At 37.6% G+C, this 26,315-nt stretch overlaps 1 protein-coding gene across 1 annotated transcript in view; it reads right to left on the bottom strand.

Moving 5' to 3' along the window:
- Window positions 1-6,738: 6,738 nt before the first annotated feature.
- Window positions 6,739-26,315, bottom strand: part of TENM2 (teneurin transmembrane protein 2) — an 834,696-nt gene continuing 815,119 nt past the window's right edge. The window contains 4 exon segments of the mRNA XM_032208490.1: window positions 6,739-7,500; window positions 8,288-8,418; window positions 13,092-14,706; window positions 15,826-16,122. Of these exon segments, the coding sequence (XP_032064381.1) occupies window positions 6,739-7,500; window positions 8,288-8,418; window positions 13,092-14,706; window positions 15,826-16,122 (2,805 nt within the window).

Here is a 26,315-nt window from a genome sequence, read left to right as displayed (position 1 = left end):
AGTACCCGCAAGGACAGCTGAATTGTTGAATTGGGCCCAGATCCTCGGTTTCTGCTAACTCTTTCAGAATTTCTGCCAATCCTTCCTGAAACTGGATGTTCGGGGTGAATTTCATTCTACAAAGCGTGTTTTCCAAAGACGAGCATGCAACAGTCAGTCCAAAGCTTAAGAGCAGAGTCAGGGTTGTCAGCCAGTCCAAGGATTGAAGGTTCAAATGTGAGATTAATACACAGGGATCACATCTGAGCTAACATTCCTTTCCTGCTAAGAGCAGAGAGGGAGCCAAGTCTGTTCTGTAGGCCGTCACTCCTCAGAATGTTGTTGCAGCAAACTGCCACTGTCTGATTCTTTACTCTGTTGTTAGGCAACTAACCTAATGCAACTTTCCATATGGTCTCCTCTCTCCTTTCATGGGCCATGACTGGTCAATGCTTCAGGAGCCAAAATAAAACAGCCAAAGGGACAAAGCACAACCTAATCTTGCCCCCTTCTGGATATAACATGGTTTAGTTAGACCACCCTTGATCATAATTTGAACCTTCTGAGATGTACATATTGACTTAATTCCTTGAATAAAATTGTTGTCAAAGTGCATAATTTCCAGAACTTTAAACAAAAAAGACCAATTCCATTCAAAAGCAAAAGCAAAAGATGCCTTGTTTTTATGTTATAAATATCCTAAGGCATCCAATAAAGTTTTCTTTGATTAACAGAACAATAGAGCTGGAAGAGACATTGGATGACTTCTACTCCAATCCATCCTGACTGTTTAAGCCTGGGGAACTCCACCGCCAGCTCGGCTACTGACTCGAGGAGCGAGGGGAGGGCTGTTGCAACGCTGATGGGAGGTAGGTACGTTAACAACAAACCCCCTTGACCCTCAAGGTCCAACTTCACCAGCAGGGACTCACACCCAACAAGCTCTGGAGCAGGGATCCTATGAGGAACTAATGACCCTCGGATGATGATGACCACTCCCCCACTCCTTCTCTGGGGTCGTGGCTGATGGAGCACCTGAAACCCTTCTGGGCACATTTCAGTGAGGGGGACTCCTCCCTCCGGGCCCAGCCAGGTTTCAGTAATACATGCCAGGTCTGCCCCCTCATCTAATATTAGGTCCCGGATGAGGGGAGCTTTGTGAACCACAGACCTGGCATTTAGCAACAACAGCCTGAGACCAGGGCCCTGACAACTCTCGCCATCTGGTCCTGGAGTGGAGCTAACAGGGCCGGAAGGGGGGATCGCTGTGACGTAGCGAACCCTCCTTCCCCAGTAATGGCTAGCCCTGAAGTTCCCATCATATCTGCCCCTCCCTGTAATGACCGTAATGCTCCGGCCCACCCCCGCACCCGTAGACCCCATTTCCCCTCTCACAGCCTCCGCTCCATCCGGCAGGCGATTTATATCAGTCATTCTAGGACGGGAGGTAGGCCTGGGCCCCCTACCACTTCTTGTGTTTTGATAACTTCTGTTCTGTTTCCAAACCTTCGTGTACTGCTTGTGTAATAATATATTAGCACAAAACAAACCTGTTGTAAATATAGAGGGGCATTCTGTACTCTGATGTCAAAAACCTGGTGTTAAGAACACCGGTAATTTTCTGGCATTCCAGAATCAAAGTACATCATGCTATCCGACTGATTCATGATTTTAAAGGACAACAGCTAACCTATCAGCAAGCATTGGCGTCATCTCCTAAGTGGCACAACTACTTTTTTTCCCAATACTTCTGTATCAGATACATATTTTTTTTGCATGCTAGACTACCTCTGTCCTTCCCTACCCACTAGGCATGCATGCACACAAAACATTGGTTTTCTATGGACATTTAGAGATTTGGCTTTTGTTTCATTATTTTAACAAAGTGGACTTTCCCACTAAATGTTGCCTATTGCTTTTATTACAGATACCTGTTTTTAAAACACATTTTCCCACACATTTGAGAGTAATGGTTTGACGTAGGCAATGGTTAAACCATTTTCATTTTATTATCAAGTAAACGAGAACAAACATGAGTTGAAGCACTCCATTTTGGTGTTAATGTTAATGGAATTTAGGATAGCTCTAAGGTTTGCTTTTCTCTGCCTTCTTTTGTGTTTAAATGTGATGTTTGATAATATTGACTATCTTAAGTAGATAGGTTGACCAAGATTTATGATGCTTTGCTTGCAAAAAAAAAAAATATTATACAATATTGGCCCCACATCAGTTCCCTTCTCAAGTCAATGTTATTCTGTATGATACAAAAAACGTACCAGTAAAACTTACTAAATTGCTCCATTCCAAAGCATGAAATAGTGCATAATAGACAGACTGTAAAGGTAGTAATTGAACATGCATGATTTTTCCCCCCTGGATAAATGTTTATTTAAAGCAAGAAAACTAAGAAATACTGGTTTTCTTTTTTGTTATTAGTGTGCTACTTACTTGTGAAATAAAATGTTCATACTATTTCCGCAACTCTTTTTCTGATTTTTACTTTGAAGAGCTTTGCAACCAGCTGCCTCCCTTATTCTTACCCATACAGCGTACAAGTTATTGGTGGCACCTGAACGAAACATCAGCATGAAGTGTGATCCTGCTGAGAACAATTCATAAGCAATTTTGAGGCAGTGAAGTGAATACATCCATCCTGCTCCAGTGTATGTTTCACTGACTTGTAGTACTCTGCTCCAGTCTAATAGAAACATTGCTGTTCTGCAGGAAGCAAGCACTATTACCAGGTTGTCCTCAACTTAAGACCACAATTAAGCCCAACATTTCTGTTCTTAAGTGAGAGTTTTGCCCCATTTTACAACATTTCTTGCCACAGTTGTTAAGTGAATCACTGCATTTGCTAGATTAGTGACCCAAAGTCAGGCTGACTTTGTTCTCAGAAGGTCGCAAAAGGTCATGACCTTGGGACACTGCAACCGCCATAAATACGAGTCCGTTGCCAAATGTCTGAGCTTTGATCACATGATGATGGCGATGCTGCAATGGTCAGAATGTGAAAAATGGTCATAACTTACTTTTTGACTGCCATGTTAACTTCAAATGGTAACTAAATGAACTGTTGTAAGTCAAGGAATACCTTTACTTCTTTGGTTTATATTGGTATACCAGTGGCAAGCACAGAGGTCTCCCATTCATGGCCGCTTTCAGAAATGAACGTCAGGTGCAGAAGTGTTTGGAATTTCCATTGCTAATTGAATTGTGCAGTTCGTAATGCACAATTCAATTGCTTAGCAACAGCAATCCTTGCAAGCTCGCTTGTTGTTAACTGAATCCAATGGAGGCTGGCAAGGCAAATTTCTGCTTAGCTTCCCATTACCAAAATCAGTGGGGAAATGGCAGGAAGTTGTAAGTTCCAGGCAGGAGGCAGGTAAGTGGCTGCTGAGAGGTGGGGGAAGGAGATGGTATGCGGGGTGTGAAGGGATTGGGCATGAGACGTGGGGGTGTTCAGCAGTGTGTGAGAGGCACCCTGTAAGTCAGAAAGGGGATCTGGTACACAAGGCCTTTGTGGTTTGTTGTGGATATGCAGCGGTGCACAGCAATGAGAAGTGCTTTGTGGGACAGAATGAGTGTGTAGTTCTGCTCTGCATGACTGCCTGGGAGAATGCAGCAGTGCATGACTGTGAAAGAGGTACCATGTAGGTCACACTGGTGCAAGGCAGTGCTCCAGAGACATCACACAGGTTGGGTTAGCGGATGTTGAAGAGGTGCCACATAGGTTGGGGCAGGGATGTGCAGTCAGGGGAGGCAGAGCCTCACCCCTGTATCATGAAAAGAAAAAAAAATGTAAAAGGAAAAAGGCTAAGCTAGTTGCTGCCAGAGTCACCATGGATGACTCTGCTTAGTGCTTAATTGTTTAAAAAAGCCTCTAAAAAAGTGCCCTCTACAGGAGGCGGCAGGAGAACAAGGTGCCTCATCTAGTCTGACTTTATGATCACACGAGCAGAGCTAAGCAAGGGTTAAAAGCCAAAAAATTCCTGACATAGATGAGGCACGTCGTTCTCCTGCCTCCTGTAGAGGATGTTTTTTCCAGGCTTTTTTAAACAGTTAAGCAGAGTCATCCACACGGTGACTCTGGCAGCAACTAGCTCAGCCTGACCTCAGCTCTTGCCTTTTTCCTTTTACATTTTTTTTCTTTTCCTGATGGCAGGCAAGAGCAGAGTTGAAATCCTCTCTGAAACAGCTGGAAAAGGTACGTGTGGGTCGGAGGGAGGGGGAGGAATTCAAACTTCATCCTCCTGGTGCAACTTTGTGTCTCTCTCTGTGTGTGTATGTTTGTGTGTTTGTTTGTGTGTGTTTGAGAGAAGGAGGGGGGAGCATATTGAGACAGTTCTTTAGTTTATGCACTATGTAACACTTTAATACTATGCCTTTGGATCTTCTGAAATTTTAATTATCCAATCATAAGCAAAAACAATGTTTTCAATAGAATGAATTTCCACCTCTACTTACACCTGCCAGCCAAAATGCTGCTAGTGGTATTGCTAACATGGGCTGAGGAGGAAAACCTAAATTTTCTGAATCCTGGTGCAACTTTGTGTGTGTGTGTGTGTGTGTTTTAGAGAGGGGGGAGGGGGGAGGGAGGAAAGAGGGAGGAAGGAGGGGAAGGGAGAAGAAAAAGAAAAAGAAAGAAACTTATTTAGCAAAGGAGAAAAACAAATGCTGTCGCTTTAAATTGGAACTGAGCATGCCTGGCTGTGGAATTCTGGGAGTTGAAGTCCACAAGTCTAAAACAATGCTGCCTCACCAGCCATAAACCTCACTGCACGTCACTGGGTTGGGGAGGATTCATGTGGTGCACAGGGGTGCATGAGAGATGCCACCTGGGTTAGGAAGTCATGTGGGGGTGTGTGGGATGCAGAAGAGGTGCTATGTGGGTGAAGGCGGGGAGTATGGGAATGCAAGGCACTGTGAAAGAAGTGCCACATGGATTGGAGGGGTTTTGGCATAAGTTGGGGAGTATGCATGAGGATGTGTGAATGACCAGCAAGGTGTAAGTACAGAGGAGCTGGGAAAGAGTGTGCAGGTGGAAGAGATTTACCCCAATGACCTTTGACCTTCCCTGTCAGCCAATGAAGTCAGAAGGGAAGGTTGCAAATAGCAGTCATATGCAGGGGGTTTAGCAGCTGTAACTGCAAATAGGTTGACGAATGCCCAGATCAAGATCACATGGCCATGGGGGTGCTGGATCTGCTGTAAATCTGAGTCAGAACCACCATTCATTCAGCACCATTGTAACTTTGAACAGACACTGAATGAATGGTTGTAAGTCAAGGACTATCTTTAAGCAGAAATGGCATTGTAATCATTTTCAATTTTCATATAATTTTACTTATCTTCCCCCATTTGGGTTACCAATGAGTAATAGTGTTTGACAGATGGTTTGACACCCTGTGCTTGCAATGATCCTGCCTTTAAAGGAAATGCAGTCAAGACAATGGAATGGTTTCTGAATATTTGTCATGCATTGTTCTCCGTTGCAGCATTTTAATGTAATTCTCAGTATATTACAGATTTTTTTCTATTATGGTTCTTGTTTGCTTCTAACACAAAAGACATTAAATTTACAGGGGTTTTAGAGACTTTATTTATGTATAAACAATTTAAACACTTTGCCATAAATTATCTTTGCCTGTCTCTATTCTTTGCTTAGCAGCAAATTAAAATTAATATAAAAACTCAATGAACAATTCATACATGTATAATACAAAAAAGTTTTGTACCAAAGTTCTTATTAGACTTGTTTTTTATTTTTATTTTTTTTCCTTTTTCTTAGTGACCATAATGTGATTGTCTCAGTTTCTTGACCAAACAAACACACTAATAATTTTTTCTTTTTAAAATCTGAAACAGTGATTGTGCCTTCTGGCTGATGTATGTACAGGGTGATCTGAATTGGTGCCCATTTGCAACAGTGTTAACACAATGCCCACAGCTCTACCAGAACTGACCAACAAACTACTGAATCTAAACAGACTACACCCTGCAACTGTGTTACTGTCCACAATGGAATCTTCAAAGACAAACAGAGTATGAAATTTATCAGTAGTGATTTATAGCCACAATTTCAAATTGAACTTTACACTCTGCCCTCTTTGAATAAGTTAACCTTAGGCCAGACAAAAGCAGGGTCAGAGTGCAAGTTCAGATTTATATTCCTTAATATATTTCTGTTCCTATTTCCAGTGCTCTGTTGCTCCTGTTCTCCTTTCTTCCAGTTGCTACACACAAATCACCCCAGAAGTCATGTATTAAATGCACCTGTATTTTGCTTTTAAATGAAAAACCTCGAGAATGTTTTATCAAACAAGCAGCCTGAAGAATGTTTCCCATCAGCTGACTTAGTGGATGGTGGGTGGCCCTCTTGGATTTCTTGGACATTTGCTCACATGTGAATGGAGTGAGGTAATATAAGATGAGGCCTTCTTTTTCAATCTTTTTTTTTCTTGTGAAATTATTATTATTATTATTTTTCTTTAGACCCACAACAAGTGGGTAATATTTATGGGGTACTTTTGAACTTAAGTGACTTAAAATTGTTCAGTCTGGCTTTAGTCCACTTCAGGATGTAGTTCTTAATCCCTTGAACAGCAGCATTTGACTCAAAAAATGTGAGCTCTCTTGCCACTCCTTATCCCAAAGCAGCTCAGCCGAGTGCCCCCGATGGTCTTCATCTCCTTAGGAGAGGAGATAACAGTTGTAACTACTGATTCATCCAAGTAAGGATGACAGCAGATTAATTGGTTACCTCTTTCCCATTTCATTCTGTCTTAAGAACTGGATGTTGCTGCTACTGTCTGCCAGCTCTGGATACTGCTCTACTGGGAGCACATAGTATCCTTCATACCCTTGGACTCTCCCTGTGCTCAAAAGCTGCTGCTTCTCTCCTTCAGTCCACAGGCGGCTCCCCTCTTTGCCATCCCGTGCCTTCTGTTGCTCTTTGGCCCAGGCTGACCCCAAAGCCCGCTGCCGAGCTTGGTCCAGAACTCTAGCCTTTTCTTCATCCAGAGTGTCTGGGGTCACACCATAACGTATATTAATCAATAAGGTGGAATATTGGAATTCAACGTTGGTAAACCTTCGAGTCCTTCCATTGATTAAGAGGGTTGGCTGGGACACTGTAACATTGACTCCGCTATCCAATACTTTGCGTCCACTTGTCATAGCCAGGGTGACAAGATCGCCATCAGAGGAGCCAATCTTGACGAAATAATGGGTGTCTTTCCCCTCAATGCTATAATGCATTTTGTCCAAGTAGTAAGCATTATTAAGCACTGAAGCGATTTTTCGGCTGTCTTCCGTTGCAGTGCTTGAAATGCCAGTGGTTACCTTGCCTTCCTTCACAGCAAACATGATCCCCTTACCTATAATTGGAGTAGTGGTTGCAAACCAGTGACCTGCTTTTTCTCTACGACTGGCATGTAATTTTTTTGATATGACTTGTCCCTCAAGGGCCATGAAGGCTTGGTTGTGCCTCTCTGTTGTTTGCTGCACGCCGGTAATTAACTAAAAAAAAAAAAGATGGAGAAGGCATTATTGATAAATACAGACATATTCTGCAGCACTGTTATTGCCCCTTACTGTTCTGATATAAAGATACAAACATTGTCTGCTATTAAGAGGTGAAATGCTGCAGGAGCAATTAATTGGACAAGGAGGTCTTTAATCATAGCTAAGATAAAATTTCAAATGTAAATGTGAAAAAAAAATATTATGTTGGAATTTGAAACAAAAGTCACAATAAAAATCTAACCAGCTAATTCAATCCAATCCATCAGTGTTTCACCAGTTTTACTCTTATCAGCTGTGCTTGTTATTGTTAACTTTACAAAACAACAGGGCCAGACAAAGCATTCAAATATCCCTTTCACAAAAAGCATTGGCACAATCAGTGCATTCTAATTCTCCTGATGTTAAGGAATGGATACAGGATAGCAATAGGACTTAGATTTATATACCACTTCACAGTGCTTTACAGCCCTCTCTAAGCAGTTTACCGAGTCAGCATATTGCCCCCAACAATCCGGGTCCTCATTTAACCAACTTCGAAAAGAAGGAAGGCTGAATTAACCTTGTGCCTGGTGAGACTGCCAAATTGCAGGCAGCCTGCTATCAGCAGAAGTAATCTGCAGTACTGCACTCTAATCACTGCACCACTAAGGCTCCTAGTGCGTTTGTTATATCTTGAAATGTCTTTAAATTCTACAAAAATTTTAAAAATGCCTATGAAAATTTACAACCCCAAAATGTAAAGTTAAAGAAAACTATGTAGCCACAGAAAGTCGCTGCTTACCTGACCATGTTCACATGCCTGTGATTCCGACAATTCATAAGAAGGCGGTACGAAGTACATTTTTGCTCTTGGGAAACCAGGTATAATGTTGCTGAGTTGAAAGCCAAACATCACTAGCCAGCTTTTCACATCTAAGAATTAAAATAAGCACATTTAGGAAAGGTGAAGATGGCTGGTACACAGTACTAGAATTGAATCTGGGCCTACTTATTAAAGCCAGGATAGGATCTGAAGCATTTTTCTTGACAATTTGGATAATAAAAGTGTTCCAAAAAGTCAAATGATAAATATTGTCTCATTGCTACAAAGAAGCAAGAGCATTTGTAGGAGAAGCTTTTCTGAGTTTTGGCAAGTGAAATAGTTCGAATGCTTTTTAACTAGAAAAATCATCATAAAGGAAAGAAAAAGTATGATATAGCTATAACCCCCTCCCCCACCAATAAATATCTAAAACTTTATTTATCACACCCTAGTATCTATGATATAGTACAGGTAGTCCTTGACTTACAACCACAACTGAGCCCAACATTTTTGCTGCTAATGTTTGTTAACTGAGTATTGCCCCTTTTTATGACTGTTATTGCCACAGTTGTTAAGTGAATCACAGCAGTTATTAAATTAGGAAGATTGTTGTTAAATGAATCTGGTTTCTCATTGTCTTTGATTGTCAGACGGTCGCAAAAGATGATCACACAACCCTGGGATATTGCACCCGTCATAAATATGAGTCAGTTCAAGTGTCTGAATTTTGATCACATGACTTTGGTGATGCTGCAACCGCCATAAGTGTGAAAGATGGTCATAATTCACTTTTTTCAGTGCCATTGTAACTTCAGACTGACACTAAGTGAACTGTTGTCTGTTGAGGACTACCTGTATTACCTTTCAATTTTTTTTTAAAAAAAAGTTTAGTTATTCTAATAGGAAATAAAAAGAAGGAAGTAGAATAGCACAGCTTGTTTCAGGATTTGTGTTCTATTTTGCATCTTGGTAAAAGGGTGTCAGGTGTCAGCAAGGGCTGGGTATGGCAGGCCATGGCAAAAGGAGAAGAAAAAGCAACAAGGCAAGATTAAATAATTTAGGGTCAAGTCAACAGTAATTTTATGGAAAGCTATTCATTAGGAAAATATGTTGACCAACTAACTATCCAAGCCTGATTCTCTCTGGATGTTTGGACCTTCAGTTTTTTCAGCCAGGATGGTCAAAATGCAGTTTGTTCTTCTTTGGGGAAGCATCAGTTTAAAACATTTGTTGGACAGATTTTTTAATCCTTTTCACTCTAGCCATTTTTACACAATATTTCTATTCCAGCTGCCTTATTATATGCTGGTAAATTCAATGGCTTGGGGGATATCTATCTATCTATCTATCTATCTATCTATCTATCTATCTATCTATCTATCTATCTATCTATCTATCTATCTACCTACCTACCTACCTACCTACCTACCTACCTACCTACCTACCTACCTACCCCTACCTACCAGTACCTACCTACCTACCATCTAACTATACTCTCTTAGAAAATTATATCCTAGATATAATGGATGTTATTAAAGATTTCTCTGACTCCAATAATTTATGTTTTAACTTTCTTGAAATATAATTCATTTTGCCTAACATTTAAAGTTTTTGTAAATTACAGTTAGCTGCATGAATGGGAATATTTCTTTTTCTTAAAAAATATATGACATGTACCACATTCTGTTCTGAAAAAGATTTTATTGACTAGCTGTTAATTTCTTTTCTTGGGAGGCACTCATAAATAACTTAGCACTAAATGGCAAATTAATACCAACAGAGTAGAATATTTACGCGACATGTGGAAGGAAACATTATTTTACATTTTAAGAAAGCCTTCTCCATTTTGGCATGACAGCTGGCATTGGGAAATTAGTGTCCATATGTACTCATATTAAAGTAAAAGAGTATTATCTATTTATAAATAATTAAAATGGAGACAATTTCAATAAATTATTCACTCTTGCAAAATTTTGGATGAAAATATGTGAGATCTCAGATGTGAGCTTGTAAAACAAAATTAGCCCATTTTAAACTTGTTTAACTATGATTAGGGGACTTGAGGTTAAAACATACAAAGAACAGTTGCAAGAATTGTGTATGTCTAATTCAGGGGTAGGTTCTGGCAGTTGCTACTGCCGGTTTGCTCACAGATGCTCCGTGCACGCTTGATCCGTGCTGCACACTACAACAAAAAATGTTCTGGGCATGAGCAGAAGCAAAAAGACAAGATGGCGGTGCTTACAGAGCTGCTGTGAGAACTAGTTCAGGGGCATGGCAGGCCTGAGTCGCCGCTGGTTCCAACAACCCAGGCTGCCAAGCTACTACTGGTTTGGCCGAACCAGTCTGAACAGGTAGGAACCCACCTCTGGTCTAGTTTAATGAAAAGGAGGACTAGGGGTGATATGATAGCATTGTTCCAATATCTAAGGGGCTGTAACAAGGGGCCACCTGTTTTCTAAAGCTCCTGAAGACAAGAAGCAATGGATTAAAATTAATCAAGGAGAGAACCATCTTAGATCTTAGGAGAAATTTTCTGACAGTTAATCAGTGAAATAACTTGCTTCCAGAATTTGTGGGTGTTGTAACTCTGGAGATTTTAAAAAAGAGATTGGACAACCATTTGTCTGAAATGGTATAGGGCTTCCTGTTTGAGCAGTGGGTTGGAGTAGAAGACCTCCAAGGTCCCTCCCAACTCTGTTAAACAGTTTTTGGGTAGGAAAATTCTACTAGGATTTCTAGTCTCTGGACTATGCAATAGCTACACTGGCCTTGAGTGAGTTTCAGTGCAGATCAAAGGCACCCTTTTCCCTATCAATACTGATTCTATACTATTATTAGAAGTCTGGTTAGTTTCTGTTTCTTTCATCGTTTTGTTTGCAAATGAAGTCCCAACAACCACTCTAACAAGGATTTGGAATCCTAACAACACAGTAACATAAAAAGTCTCTCTCTCTCTCTCTCTCTCTCTCTCTCTCTCACACACACACACACACACACACACACACACATATATATGACTTTTTATGTTACTGTGTTGTTATATATATATGTATGTATTTTAGTGTCACAATCCCTGGTATGCCCAAATGTGGGAGGAAGCTAACTGCTTCCATTCTCTGTTTATCGGCTCATCACCAGAGACCATCATGACAGAGACCCAATATTTTTACTGTTGCCTTTGTTACATTTGTGTTGTATTTGTGCTGATAAATAAATAAAGGGAGACTAGTATAGATCTATTTCAAGTTATTTAGCTTTCATCAGCTAGATGAGGTTTGAATCTCAATAAGGGTATGGCTAGCTGATGAGAGCTAAATAGCTTGAAATAGATCTATACTAGTCTCTCTTTATTTATTTATCAGCACAAATACAACACACACACACACACAAACACACACACATATTAATTACTGTGAGGACATATATGCTTTCAGGACTTCTGTATATTATTATTTGTCAGTTATGGTAATTTGAAGACCACTGAAATGGGAACAGTGTTCCTCTTGTTGGATACATCATCTTCATCCAACCAAATTCTTTTCTTCATAGTGCAGAATAAAGGAGGTTTCAATCGGTGTCTTACTTTATTCTGCTTCTATATACATAAAAAGGCTATGGCTGAAATGAACAAAGCCTTTTCCTTTGAGACTCTCCATGCTTATTACGCAGTATTGTTTCTAGAAGCCCTGGAAAATTTTGTGTCTTTTAATAGAAATATAGATAATACTAGATAATAGATAATGGTTGATATTAAGTCCTTTGCCCTTCCCCACTCCTGCCTGTTGTTCGTCTTTCTGTCCCTGCTATGCCTGCCTTTTGTTCTGTTTTGTCAGTCAATGGTTTTGATGTTTACTGATGTTTAATAAATAAATATCAAGCTATACTTTTGCTAGCTGAACTGAATAGTGTGCTTGCTTGCTGTGACCTGGCTTTAGAGATTTGATTTTAGTTTGTGATTAAAAACTAAACTGGAAGATACCCACAATTATTTTCGAACAGTCTAAATCCAAACTAAAAAAAAAGATGTCCAAATAATAGAGAGCTAAGTAATGCAACTCATCTTTTTACTTTAGTTGTGTTATTGAATTCAAATCTTTGAGCTTCCCAGAGAACAAGATTTACTTTTGCTTCTGCACTTTCTATTACATACTGTGTCAGCTCTGACCACTTTCCCTGCTCTCTTCTTTCTCAACTGGGGAAAGCAAATCAACTCCTATCCTGTACACTATAACCTATCACTAATACAAACCACTGGCTGACAAACATTGAACTATATCCTTAGCATATGATTTATCTCAAAGCATTGCTAAATCCTCCTGAATTAAATGGCTGTATATAACAGAAGAAGCAATGGGATTGCATGTGCAAATTGGTGTAAAGTATCTTTACAAACTTTTAACATTTTACATTGCCAAGGTTAATTCACATACACGAAGTGTGATTTTTCTGCTCAATCCAAAAACAGTTATTACATGGATTAGTTTGATAAATATCTAATCCTTGTGTATTTCTTTAAAAAAATACATATAATCATGTGTGCTTAAGTACAACTGTTTCTAGCTGACCTTAAACCATAGGACTGGATACATAATTACATTACCATTGTTCAAAACCATAGGAGTTGGTTCATTAATCAGTGCAATCTTCTTCCTATCCTGCTCAAAATGAAGAATTTTGAGTCTGTACTTGATATTAAAAGAGTTTCCTAAGAGCAAAATAGCATTCTTACACTTTTTTTTACAATGTTCCTTAGATTTCCAGACTATGAATTATTTCTCACCTGTCACATAGTTCTTTAAATCCAGTTCATTGCTGAGAGGATTGTTGCTCTTGAACATATACAAGTTGAATGGGGCAGGTTCCTTACCAACATTTTTCCACATTGTATAATCAGGAGAGGTCCAACGTCCAGCCAAAACATCATAATCTCTTTGAGTAAAGTGGACCAGTTTTGTTAAGGGATCATATAGCCCTCCATGAAATCCAATGACTATTTGGAAGTCAGGATTAGAATCGTGATAGATCTCCCCATAGGCTGTGTATTGCAGTTGCTTGATCATTAGACCGTTGATACTGAAAACTGCCAATGGTGTACCCGTATTATCCGAGGCAATATAATATTCTTCTCCACTGCTGCTTTCCATTGCAAAAAGATGACCTTGCAGATCATAGTACAGAGAGGTAATTTCTGAATTTGAGTGGTTATAGACATGTGTTATCCTAGTTGGGTTGTGAAGATCAGCATAAAAATATTGAAGGTGATGTCCCAGGTTAGTTTTGTAAGAGGCTCGTCTTCCTAATCCATCGTAACGGTACTGAACACTCCATCCATTTGCTTTATTATAAGCTCTTGTTAAGAGGCCCTTGGAATTGTACTCAAATGTGTCAGAACCTCTTTGACACAAAAAACCATCATCATCAATCTTATACTGCATATCACCTAGTCGCGTAATTCTATCTCTTAGATCATAGCGTAGTGGCATCAATCGGATACTGTTCCCAGGATTCAAGAGATGCAAGTTGCCATTTAGATCATAACTGTAACGCCAGTTTGGTCTGTCATTGACTGCCACACTCTGGAGCTGCCCATCTCCATCATAATCATATGTATATTTAGTTGTATTGGCATAAGGCCCCAGCTTTAATTCTCTCTTAGTTACCCTTCCCATACTGTCATATTGCACTGTCATCCAGTACATGAGTGATCGGAACATTTCATACTGAACTTCTTTAATCCGTCCGTGTGTATCAAAATGTTTGCTCAGTGTCATTACAGCCGTAGTGATTATTTGATTTATATCATAATAGATTACCCCAAATTTGCCAAAGTGCTCTACTTTGCCTGAGATTTCATCATAACGATAGAGGTCAACTGGAAGAGGGATCTCACTTATTATAGGCTTGATGCTAGCTATTCGAAAACTATTATCATGATAGGTATAATCAAACCTAGCATTGACCATACCTTCTTCAGAGAATCTGTAAATCTGTTTGTCAACCAGAGGGCCAATTTTACGATAGCGGATGGTGCAAGAAAAGCCCCCGCTCTGTAGGTTAACCATCTTCAGAACTCCGGTAGTTTCATCATATCCAAAAGTCACTGCTGTGCTGTCATATGCAATCTCCGACAACTTGGATAACTTCCCATATTTGTAGAAAACTTGCCGACCAGTTCCTAAAAAAGATGTTTTCAAAATCCTTCCATCATCGCTGTAATCAAAAATCACTGAAGCATTACTTTCAGGTGGGTTATAAATATTTCGAATATAGCCGATTGAGGTGTGAGTGCTCATGCTGTGTCGAGCTATACTTGGCATAGTGACAGCATGCAGCCGATCTGAAGAGTCATATTCAAAGATGTACTGCCGCTGACTTTGAAGGAGTAGCACCATAGACTATTGAAAAAACAAAGTCATATTTTATGTTTGGTTTTTTTTGTATCAAAAATATATCAGATGGGTATCACAATTCAACAAAACCATTAAGGATTCCTTTTTATACATGACAGTTATGGCTACTGCTGCTATAAACGTTTTAATGTATGTAGCTATTAATTTATTTGGGAGAACAAACAAAAAACAAAAAATTGATACACAATTGTAAAATAAATAATACCACATTCTGTTCTATTTATGCCATTAGGCTTGTAAAGAAATGAAACTCCATATTGACGTTATTCTCACAAATTCAGGTTATCATACGCAGGCACTATGCTATGTTGTACGCCATGCTGATATTACACTAAAGAGTGCCACAATATTAAGCACACCTGTAAGAGTGCTTTGAATTTACAGCGGATTTTTTTTTAACGATAAAGAGACTTTTTGCAATTCAGGGCAAAGGCACACATAGAACCTGAAAAGTTTGATCACTCAATGTGTTCACCATTAACATTTAATTAGTAAAGCACATATGTGACAGTTACTGTCTGTTGGCACAAAAAAATCTGATTGTGGCAAACTATTCTTAAAATGGAATTTCTTGCAGTTCTTAAAAGGAAGCTGGTTCTTATAAGAGCTGACCTAACTTCATTTTAAAATAGAATGAAAGGATTTGTATTCCAAGGTTTTCAATTAGAGTATTTCAGCATATGTAATTATGTAACGATGTCTGCCTGCATATCTATCTTTAATCTATAATCAAACAATTCTGGATGTTGTTGTTGTTGTTTTCCACCAAACAGACCAAATGAATGTGCAGCCGAGTTCTCCAGAACCAGGCAAAAAATAGGAACTAAAGGAGAAACAAGTAAGTTTTAAAAAAAACAGGCCAGGCACAAGGTCTGTTATATAAATTTAGTCCTAAGATTAAAGATACAGTGCATTAATCAATAGTTGTATGTGCTAGCTTATTATTAGTTTATATGCTAGCATTAGCTTATATCTAGCATTCGGCAATGAAGACACCTCAGTTATGATTTTTGAATTGTTTGATGTATAGATACATATGCCAGCATCGGTAAATCCCAAACTTCGGTTAATGCAGGACTATAGGCCATACCAACAATTACCTACTTTTTCTAAGTATGTATAACTCCACACTTTTCCATCAGCAAACATGCGTGCAATAATCCTGCCTTGTTTGTCAATCTCAGTTCTTTCACTCATGGCACCACGCTGAAGCCCAGCCAACCGTCCATTTGAAAAATAAGAGACATTCACAGCAGCAAGTCCACTGCTGGGCAGCCAGAGGAAAGGACGTCCAAGTTGATCATAAATAATACGGAGTGTAAACTTCCGGTGATCATCGTATATTTTCTCTGTGCGAATGTTCCGATCATAATCAATCGATAGCAGATTTCTTCCATGGACCTAATTGAAACAAAATGATTAACATTAATATACTGCTATATTATAACCCCAGAAGAAGCATTTGGTCAAAGGTAAAGCTTTCTGTCGCACATATGTCCATTCCCAACTCTAAGGGGCAGTGCTCACCTCCATTTCAAAGCTGAAGAGCCGGTGTCCGAAGACGTCTCTGTGGTCATGTGGCCAACATGACTACCGTAAATGCCAAAAGCACATGGAATGCTGTTACCTTCCCACCAAAGGTTTTCCCTATTTTTCTACTTGCATTTTTACATTCTTTTTTTCTGCTAGGTTGGCAGAAGCTGGGACAAGTAACAGGAACTCAATCTGTTATGCGGTGCTAAGGATTTGAACAGCAGAACTGCACATTTTTTTTCATTGACAAGCTCAGCATCTTAGCTACTGAGCCACCACATACCCTGACCATTTGGTAGGTTTGCTTAAATTCTGAAGAAACCTGGATAATTTTTTTCCCCTGTAAAAAAATCAGTCACACACACACTGAAATGTGCATCTACTAATATATTGGTCTTTACCCCAAACTAATTCTTTCTGTGCAAGAGTGCCATATTTTCTTTTAATCTCAGAAGTAAATCCCACTGTATTTAGTTCCCAGTAACTTTAATTATACAATATACTGCACAATGCAACAAAGCAAGCAATTAATGCTGAAGAATTTGTATTCAATGCAAATATGAGAATATAGTTTTTAACATAAGGGTAAGAACTAGTAGATAAATTTATTAATATAAATGAGCATATCTATTTAAAGATAAATATTTAACTCAGTACAATCAAATTTAAAACCACTGAGTAAAATCAGAACATAACACAAATACAGATTAAATAGTCAGCAATTGGGATGAATAAGATAGTCTTTGAATTCTAGTTAGACATACTGTGGAACCACTGCTAATTTTTTTTTTTTTTGCAAAATTAATAATCTATGTGAAAAGCCTTAACTGCCAATTTTAAACTTAAGATGGGTGAATTATTTGAAACATACAGTGAGGTGGCTAATTTTTTGAAAATATGCATTATGGTACATATATTAATAAATGATATCTTAAATTTCCAATAAGCCTTTTTTTCTGATCCAAAGATCTTCTCCTCAAAGATCTAAATAGAATTGAATTCTCAACAATAAATTTTCATAAGAATTAAATCCAACTCTAGAAGAAACTAGTGAGTAAAAGCAATTTCATATCACAATATGCAAAAGAAAAGGACTTCATAACAACCTCAATTAATGGTTAGGGATTTTTCAGAATACATTTTCTAGCTTGCTCTTAAATAACCAGTTATTTAAAACCAGAGATAATGGAAGTGAATTCCTATTTGGAATTTCTGACAACTAAATATTTCAAAGTTTAGGTGCTGAAGAAAAAATAGTCGGTAGAACCTATCTCTTTGTAGGGAAGGTGAGAGCTAAAATTAGATGTTTCACAAGTGAAACCCAAGAGAACAATGTTATATCCAACTTGAAGAGTCATGTGTCATATTGATAAGGAATAAATGTATATTTTCCAGTGAATTAATAGTCTTGGGAATCATTTCCTCACCAATTTTATCTGTGATGATTTTGTACATATTGTAACAAGCTTGACTTCCTTCATGGATGCTACCAAGTTAATAATTATTTTTAAAAAATAAGTCCACAATTTCCTATTTTAATGAGTAGTTCCATTTCCTATGGAAAGAAATGAGGTTCTCTCCATTCAAATATGACTTTGCTTTCATATTTGAATTAATTTGAATACTTTTATCCATGACCAAAGAGAGATATTTTTAAAATATTATTTTTTGCTGCCTGACTTGTTTAATGAAGTACAGCTGTTGAAACCACTGTTACATGAAGCATTTTAAAATAAATTATTTAAATGGTGAACATCCCGATTCTAAACATTATTTAGAGAATGTTAGGCAACATGGTACTGAATTTACATTTATATTGTAGCTATTGTTAACCGTATTATTCCCAAATCTATAGTTTCTGTATCGTGGGGACTCTATATAATGCATATCTGATCTGAATTTTCCTCCTTACACTTATATCCACAAATGCATCTGAAACAAGTGATTTCATAGTATGATAAGAGAATTAAATATTAATCAAAAACTTTTATATAACTTGAATATAACAATTCATAAAACATATCTTTATAAATATAAATAGAAGATATGCCCTCAGTAATAATATCCCCCCCCCAAGAGATCCAGGTGGTTCCCACCCTCATGATATTCACGAAGCTATTGAAGACTTGGCTATTCTCCCAGGTCTTGGGCAGGGTAAAGAATGAGACCCTATTAAACGTTTTTTCCCTGATGTCTTGTCTTTGGCTACTCAGGATTTCTTTCTTTTATTTTACTCTTTCTATTTTTTAAATTGTAAGCCATCCAGAGTCATTAGGAGTCTGGCAGCTTTTAAACCATACAAGCAAGCAAACAAATAAGCTTCTCTTCCCTCTGCTGTCTTTTATTAATTGTCTTGCACCTAACCTCTATCTAGAGTGCCAGTTTTATTCGCTACAGCCTGTTAATTGGTAGAAATCTTCCTTGAATCTTAATGTGCGCACTTTAATTGCTGAAAATATGTTCATTCTGATTACTTGGGATGGACCTTTTTTTAAAAACATCTCTCCCACAAACATAACATAGAATATCACACCTTAAGATCATTGCAACTCTTCTCAATCCTTAATTCTTTTTTTGGCAGATCAACTGTTTACAAAACAAATTAAATCTACACTAATCCTTGTCAATGTACCACCTAAATTTTCCAATACATAAAAAAACCTATAAAACATTTAAAAATGGACACGTTCACCAGGATGCTGTGTCTCACTCTAATGGCTCTTAGGAAATTATCATCTTCACATCGTTAGAAGCAGTACACAAATACATCTAAACCAAAAGTATGACCCCCGTGCGCCAAACGCTAAACAGCCAATTTTGCATGGTGGTTAATACCTAAGGCTAGAAACTGAGTGGCCTTTGAGCCTTAGGCTTCTGCTCAGTGGTGGGATTCAGCCAGTTCTCATCACGTTGGGAGAACCGGTTGTTAACTTCCTGAGCAGTTTGGTGAACTGGTTGTTGGAAGAAATCATTAGGGCAGAGAACCAGTTGTTAAATTATTTGAATACCACCACTACTTCTGCTGGAAGATCTTGGGTCAGTCACTCTCTCAGTCCTATGAAGGAGCCTTATGAAGGAGGCACTTTCCAAATGTTACCAAGAAAGGCAGGACTCAGGATTGACTTTAAGGTGGGCACACACAGTGCACCAACTAATGCTCATATTTGTCACATTTGAATTGGATTAATTAATTAATTAATTAATTAATTAATTGTTTCTATGCCAAACAGATATGAGGCTTTCCCCCCTTGTACATGAATGAAGCTGTCATTTTTCATATATAACTTTAAAAAAAAAACAGTATACATGTAAAGATCTGGCCAGCAGGTGGCAGCACCTGAACAATCATATCTGGTCTGGGAAGATATAGAATTAGCCTTGGTTAGAGCTTAGATGTGACATCTCAAGGGAATGTAAGGGTTGCAGGTTAGACTAGAAAGTGTAAATAAAATATTAGGGGAATGCAGTGGAATTCTTTACAAAAATGAACATAGGAATATATTCCTAAAGCCATTAGGAACTGAGCTCATCTCAAAGAAACCTGATTTAAAAGAGATGGTGCCTCTAGGATTGTTAAAAAGTCAAAACACAGAATCATACTAATCTTGAATTTAGCAGGCATTGCAGCTAGTGTTCTAATATAGAAGAGACATAACTGCATTTACTTGTGACAGACCAAGGATCCAGGTCAACCCTGTATTATCCAACTTCCCATGGTATCTATTTGTGAATGAGACATTAATAAAGTAGAAATCTTTAAATTAGATATATTTTGACACCTGTGACTAAAGTGTTCTTCACTTTCTGGGAACATTTTCTTCAGCTTATATATTATAGTAGGTTTCATTGAAAGATCCTGAAAACTGTTTCTCCTATCAAAATTTAAACAATATATCAAAAGGTACGGAAATAAGATTATAAGCTTTATTTTTGGAACTTGAAAGTGATTCTGAATTAGTTTCACAGCAAAAACGAGCCCAGTTCTCACCCTGAGACACTTTGAAGAAATTCAGTTACAGAATGAATCAATTGCATGTATGAGGATTTGTAAAGAATTAATTTTTTAATTATCTTTCATTTTCTTCATTCTCATTTTTACTACTTATAGAAATTAAGCTAAATGTCTCTAAAGTAAATTATCTTTGAAAAGAAGTGTTCTTATCCCAGATGTCAGTGCTCCCACAAGGGATTGTCTTGAAACTTGCATTTGGTGTATAATCTAATAACTGAAGAACAAAAATAATTTTCAGAGCAGCTGTTCCCTTGATGTACTTTTGCAAAAGGAATTGAAAATTAGCCTATTTATATTGGCATTATTGATAAAAGGTCTCACTTCATATTAGTGTGGGATTGTGAAGAATCATATTACATTTATGGAGTATATGATATTATATTTTCTTAGTCAGATCTCTTGTGATAGTTATGAAGGAATCTATTAGCTTTACACTGGGGTTCATTGCTTTCTTTAAACCTTTAATGAAAGTTAACTTGTATCAGCATTGATACCTTTTAACTGTTCTCAATGATATGTCTATAGGTAACCTTGTACCCGTTCTATCATTTTTCATGTCAATGTTGAAAGAAATACAAATTAAGCTCTGGCTTATTTGTCCACAGGGCAGATTCACTCTCTTTTCTGATTAATTTATGCAATTATGCAATGAGGAATATTTTAAAAAGTGTGCAATGGGAGTTTTTACTATTATTTCTAGTTGCATTTTTCTCTCAGGGGCATTCTATAGTCAAACTGCAGGAGCAGACATAAAGAGAATAAAAATGCTTTATCTTCTTGAAGAAGAAAAAAAAATCGTACTTTGATACTGAATGTTTTAGTCCCCATGCTTCCTGAAACAAGTGTATTGTGGTCATTTCTTCTTAATTATATGGAAATCCATTCTCTTTGGGAGAACACATCACACTGTTATAAATACCATGACTTAAATTGATCTAATAAGCCACTTCTTTTCTCTTTTGGGGAGGGTTGTTATCTATACGCTAATCTTTCTTTATTTGTGCAAGGCACAATAGCAGATCCTAAGAGTGCATTACTGAGGCTTTTATTAAACATTATTTATATGCACAAAAGACAGACAACTTCATAGAGGCTTGCAGAAAACAAGAGTATACAGTATTCATTTTGGGATAATTTATTTTTGCTAATAGATATTAATTCTTGTCTACATAATAACATTAGAGCATAGCTCTATTCAGCAGGCTTAATTATGGTTTTTATAATGAATGAGAAGCAGAACTTTATATGGAGGAATATAAAGCAGGAAAGGAGGAAAAATAATTCTACATAAAATGAGGAATCCTTAGCAAAGATACACTGTGAACTGTTTAACATGTAACATTAAATTATGGATTGGTTAACCAGAGTTTGCTGAAAAAATAATAATTGGTTAGGTTCATGTAATATATGAAAATCAAGAAGCTGAACTTGAAACAAGGACCCCTTTAAAAAAATGGTGATTATCTATCTTATAGGCCTGCATTTTAACCAAACCACTAAATCACCATTCCTTACAGTTTCTCTCTTCTTGCTAGTGGATTTCCACATCTCACAAAGACTGCAGAAAAATAAAAAAAAATTAGTTCATCAAACTAAGTGCCATGTAGTATAGCCTCCTTCTTACAGTGAAGCTGGTTATCCTCGAAAATTGACCTTCAATCATAGCAAACAAACACTGTGAGTCATTCCCTTATTCTTTGTAACAGCCCTTCAAACAAGAGTTTTGGAATTCAGTTTTAAAAGATTTGAAAATCAATTCTACATGTCAGTTGTGTACTGCAAAGAAATACTTAAAAAAAATCCTTGTCTTAATTTCATTTTCTCAGAAATAAGACAATAGGACCCCCAATCCACCAAATCACAGGCGTCAAACTCGCAGCGTCACATTGCTGTCACATGACATATCACAGCGATTCCCCCTTTGCGGAGCTGGGGTGAGCCTGGTCTGCATGTGACGCATCCAGCCTGCGGGCCACCAGTTTGACACACCCGCACTAAATTAACCTTATCTATGCTGTCTTATTTAAGTCAAAGATTGTGATGTGAACCCTGAAGCTGAGAAACTGGATGCTTAATTCCTCCCCCTCATAATAGCAGGGAAAGAAGACCCAGTTTGCCATTTCCTTTTAGTCACATCTCTGCTAGTGTTTCCTTTAGATATGCAAGACAGTTTGACAGGAATGGATTACCTTTGTTCTTCCCCACTGAAGTCCACATAAGGCAAACTCTGTCACTGGCTGTCCTTTTTCTCAAGCACCACCCGTGTGTATGAACTGTTTTTCCCTGGTACATGTCTTTGCAGCTGTCACTTTTAACACCTGATTAAGCAGCATAAAGCATAGCAAAATGCCCAACTTTGACAATGCTAGACTCTTAGGCATAATACTGTAAATCTATTTGTTCTTATTTGTAACTTAGTATATAAATACTATTATATCAGTGTAAGGTTAGGTATAGGATTTTGTTTATTCCACATATTTAATGCTCCATTACTGCCCCTTCTGTATGCATCTAGATTAGATTCCTATTCACTTACTTCATCACTCTATTGCCAAGGCTGTTCTATTGGGTATAGAAACTGGATAAGAAAAGCAAGAGATTCACTAATACAGGTACTCCTTGGCTTACAACAACAGTAGAGCCCAAGCTTATGTTGCTAAGAGAAATATTTGTTAAATGAATGTTACCCCACTTTACGACCTTTCTTGCCCCAGTTGTTAGGTGAATCACTGCAGTGGTTAAGTTAGTGACATGGTTGTTAAGTGAATGTGGGTTCCCCATTGGCTTTGCTTGTCAGAAGGTCGCAAAAGGGGATTGCATGACCATGGGAATGCTGCCACAGTTATAAGTGTGAAAAATGGTCATAAATCATTTTTTTTCAGTGCCGTTGTAACTTTGAATAGTGACTAAACGAACTGTTGTAAGTCGAGGATTACCTGTATTTGATCAATCGTAAATGAAGCTTAGTTAGTTGTTTTACCACTGTTAAAAATCCAAAGGTAAAGTATTGGCCAGAAGCAGGTAACTTTAAGAAGAAAATGAAGAGTGAATACTGTTTATTGCAAGTGAGCCACTTGTAAGATTGGTGCTCAAAGGATCATCTCTCTAAGAGAGAGAATGAAAATTTACCTCTGTTTTGACCTTAAATCCATGGCAATTTTGTCCAAGAATGTCATTGCTATATATGATGGCAACATTATAGTAAAAATTCAGTCTTTACCACTTATTTCATCACTCTATTGCCAAGGCTGTTCTATTGGGTATATAACCTGGAGGATGTGTAGTGAGGATGATAACTATAGAAAATCAGAGAAGGTGAAGTGCTCATTCCCCCCCCCCCCATCAAGTAATGTATTAGGAAAGTTGGGGAAAAATGAACACTTCACCTTCTTTGATTTTCTATACTGCTGTCATCCTCATTTTCTGAAATTTATATCAAAATTTTATTGGTAATTAACAGTATATATTGAGATCCTTAGCAGCAAGGAAGGGGAATAACCTTATAAAGTTCAGAATCTAATCAAAATCTAATGAGTTGTCTGTGAATAACAATAATCTGGACTTCTGATACTTGAGCTAACTAGAAGACCAATGTGTAATTTAATATGGATAGAAATGCTTTTGAAATTATGCTTGTTTTCTCTTACTTTCTAAAAACTCTGTACATCAAGGTTCAGGAGCAAAAGCTTCCAATTGAAAAGATACTAAAACTACAGGAAGCTTGAGAATTCATTTTTTAATTCTGGAAATTTTGTAAACCTGTACACTTATTTAATTATTTGACATCCGATCTAATCTATCCATAAAAAACCTGACAAAAATTAAAATAAGCAAATGCTATATTTTGAAGCATGGAATTTTTCAAACCCTGCCTTAATTTATTAGTTAGCATTAATATCCTCAAATCCATTTTATGATATTTATAAGACATCTCCTGTCATTGTAAGGCCTCATCATTATTTTCCATTTGGGGATTGATGCAAATATGCATATGAGAAACTAGAATGGTATTACAATTCCCATCTTCTCATGTATTGGATCTCATTGCATCTCCCTTCATTTAATCCACTTTTTTACATAAACAAATCTGAATTAACATAAATTAGATGCAAATAAATTCAGTGCTTTCCCTCTTGTTTTCAAATTGTACTTTTAGTCCACTCAACTTGTTATAATCTTACAATGATTTTCACTTAAGAGAGCTAAATGGATGTGTGATTATTATTATAGGAACTCACACAAAACAATTAAATGGTGAGGTGTTGAAAGATAAAGTTGATTTGGTTTTGCATGTGCATGGGGAGAAAAAGAAAAAAGAAAGAAAAAAGAGAAAGAAAAGTAAGAGAAAAATTGGAAACCTTAAGCCTGGGAAGAAATCAGCTGTAAGACAAATACATGTAACTTTGCTAATTACTGCAAGTGACTCTATTAAGATTTTACTACTTTGTGCCAGGACTATAGACATTTATTTAAGGCTTTCACTTGTTATTTGAGAATAGCTGATTTCATGCATGAAAAAAAAAACCCAGCATAATGTGGCTTCTATTAATAATTAGCTTCTCAAGTGCAGCATTTTACACCAATCAGTTATATGCTTGAAATGAAGACATTTAGGATTGGATCCCAAATGTCATCATAGTTTCACTTCTACTTCTACAAACTATAAAAATTATATGACCTTCAATTTAGCCATGACTGAACATGCTTTTGCACAGCTCCATTTCATGTGCACATTGTATCCCTTCCTGACTGGACAGCTTCCAAATTTACCCTCATTACATAGGGTTGCCTTTGAAGTTCACTTAGAAACTTTAATTGGTCCAGAATGTAGCAGAGTGGGAAGTGGTAGGCCCAGTACTCTTCAATATCTTCATAAATGACTTAGATGTGGGAATAGAACGGGAACATCAAATTTTCAGATGACACTCAGCTGGCAGGAATAACCAACCCCCCAGAAGACAAGCTCAGCATCAAAAAGATCTTGACAGATTTGAACAATGGGCTCTATCTGACAAAATGAAATTTAATGTGCAGAAAAGCAAGGTTTTACAACTAGGCAGGTACAAATCAGAGGTGGGTTGCCAATTTTTCTACTATTGGTTTGGGCGTACTCCCGCGCTTGCTTGCAACACTTCTGCGCATGCGCAGAAGTGTCCGGACGGGTGGGCAGAGCCTCCCACTGCTCCTGATTCTCCCGAATCAGGAATCAGCCCACCTCTGGTACAAATACAGATTTGTATTTGTACCATTTGTACCGGCTCAAAAACAGTAATTATGAGAGGGACCTTGGGAGTCCTAGTGAATGATCACTTAAATATGAGCCAGCTGTTGCGGCAACAGCCAAAAAAGCTAATGCAATCTTTGGTTATATAAACAGAGGCATAGAATTATGTGAAGTATTAGAGCCGCTTAATAAAGCCTTAGTAAGGCCACACCTGGAATACTGCATCCAGTTTTGGTCATTACATTACAAAAAAAAAGTTGAAACTTTGGAAAAAGTGCAAAGAAAAACAACTAAGATGATTAAAGACCTAGAGACAAAAACCGAAAAGAAGGACTAGTGGGAACATGATAGCAGTAGTCCAGTATTTGAAAGGTTGCTAGAAAGAGGAGGGGCTCAACTTATTTACCAAAAAACCTGATGATAATAAACAATGGATGGAAACTAATCTAGGAAAGAAACAACCAAGCACTAAGGAGAAATGGTCACATGATCAAAATTCACATGCTTGGCAATTGACTCATATTTAGCATGGTTGCTGTGTCCCGGAGTTATGTAATCCCCTTTTGCGACCGTCTGACAAGCAAAGTCAGCGGGGAAGTGAGGATTCACTTAGCAATCATGTTACTAAGTTAACAACTGCAGTGATTCACTTAAAAAATGTGGCAATAAAAGTCATACAATGGGGAAAAACTCACTTAACAAAGATCTCACTTAGCAATACAAATTGTGGGCTCAGTTGTAGTCTAAGTCGAGGACTATGAATTTTATCCTATTTTCTTTATATTGTATGTCACTCAGAGTAAGTTGGGAGTCAGCCAACACAAA

Source organism: Thamnophis elegans, chromosome 2 (genome assembly GCF_009769535.1).
Source record: "Thamnophis elegans isolate rThaEle1 chromosome 2, rThaEle1.pri, whole genome shotgun sequence".
NCBI classification, from domain to species: Eukaryota; Metazoa; Chordata; class Lepidosauria; order Squamata; family Colubridae; genus Thamnophis; species Thamnophis elegans.
Note: the sequence above shows the minus strand (reverse complement) of the source record. Positions and strands in the feature narration are given on the sequence as shown.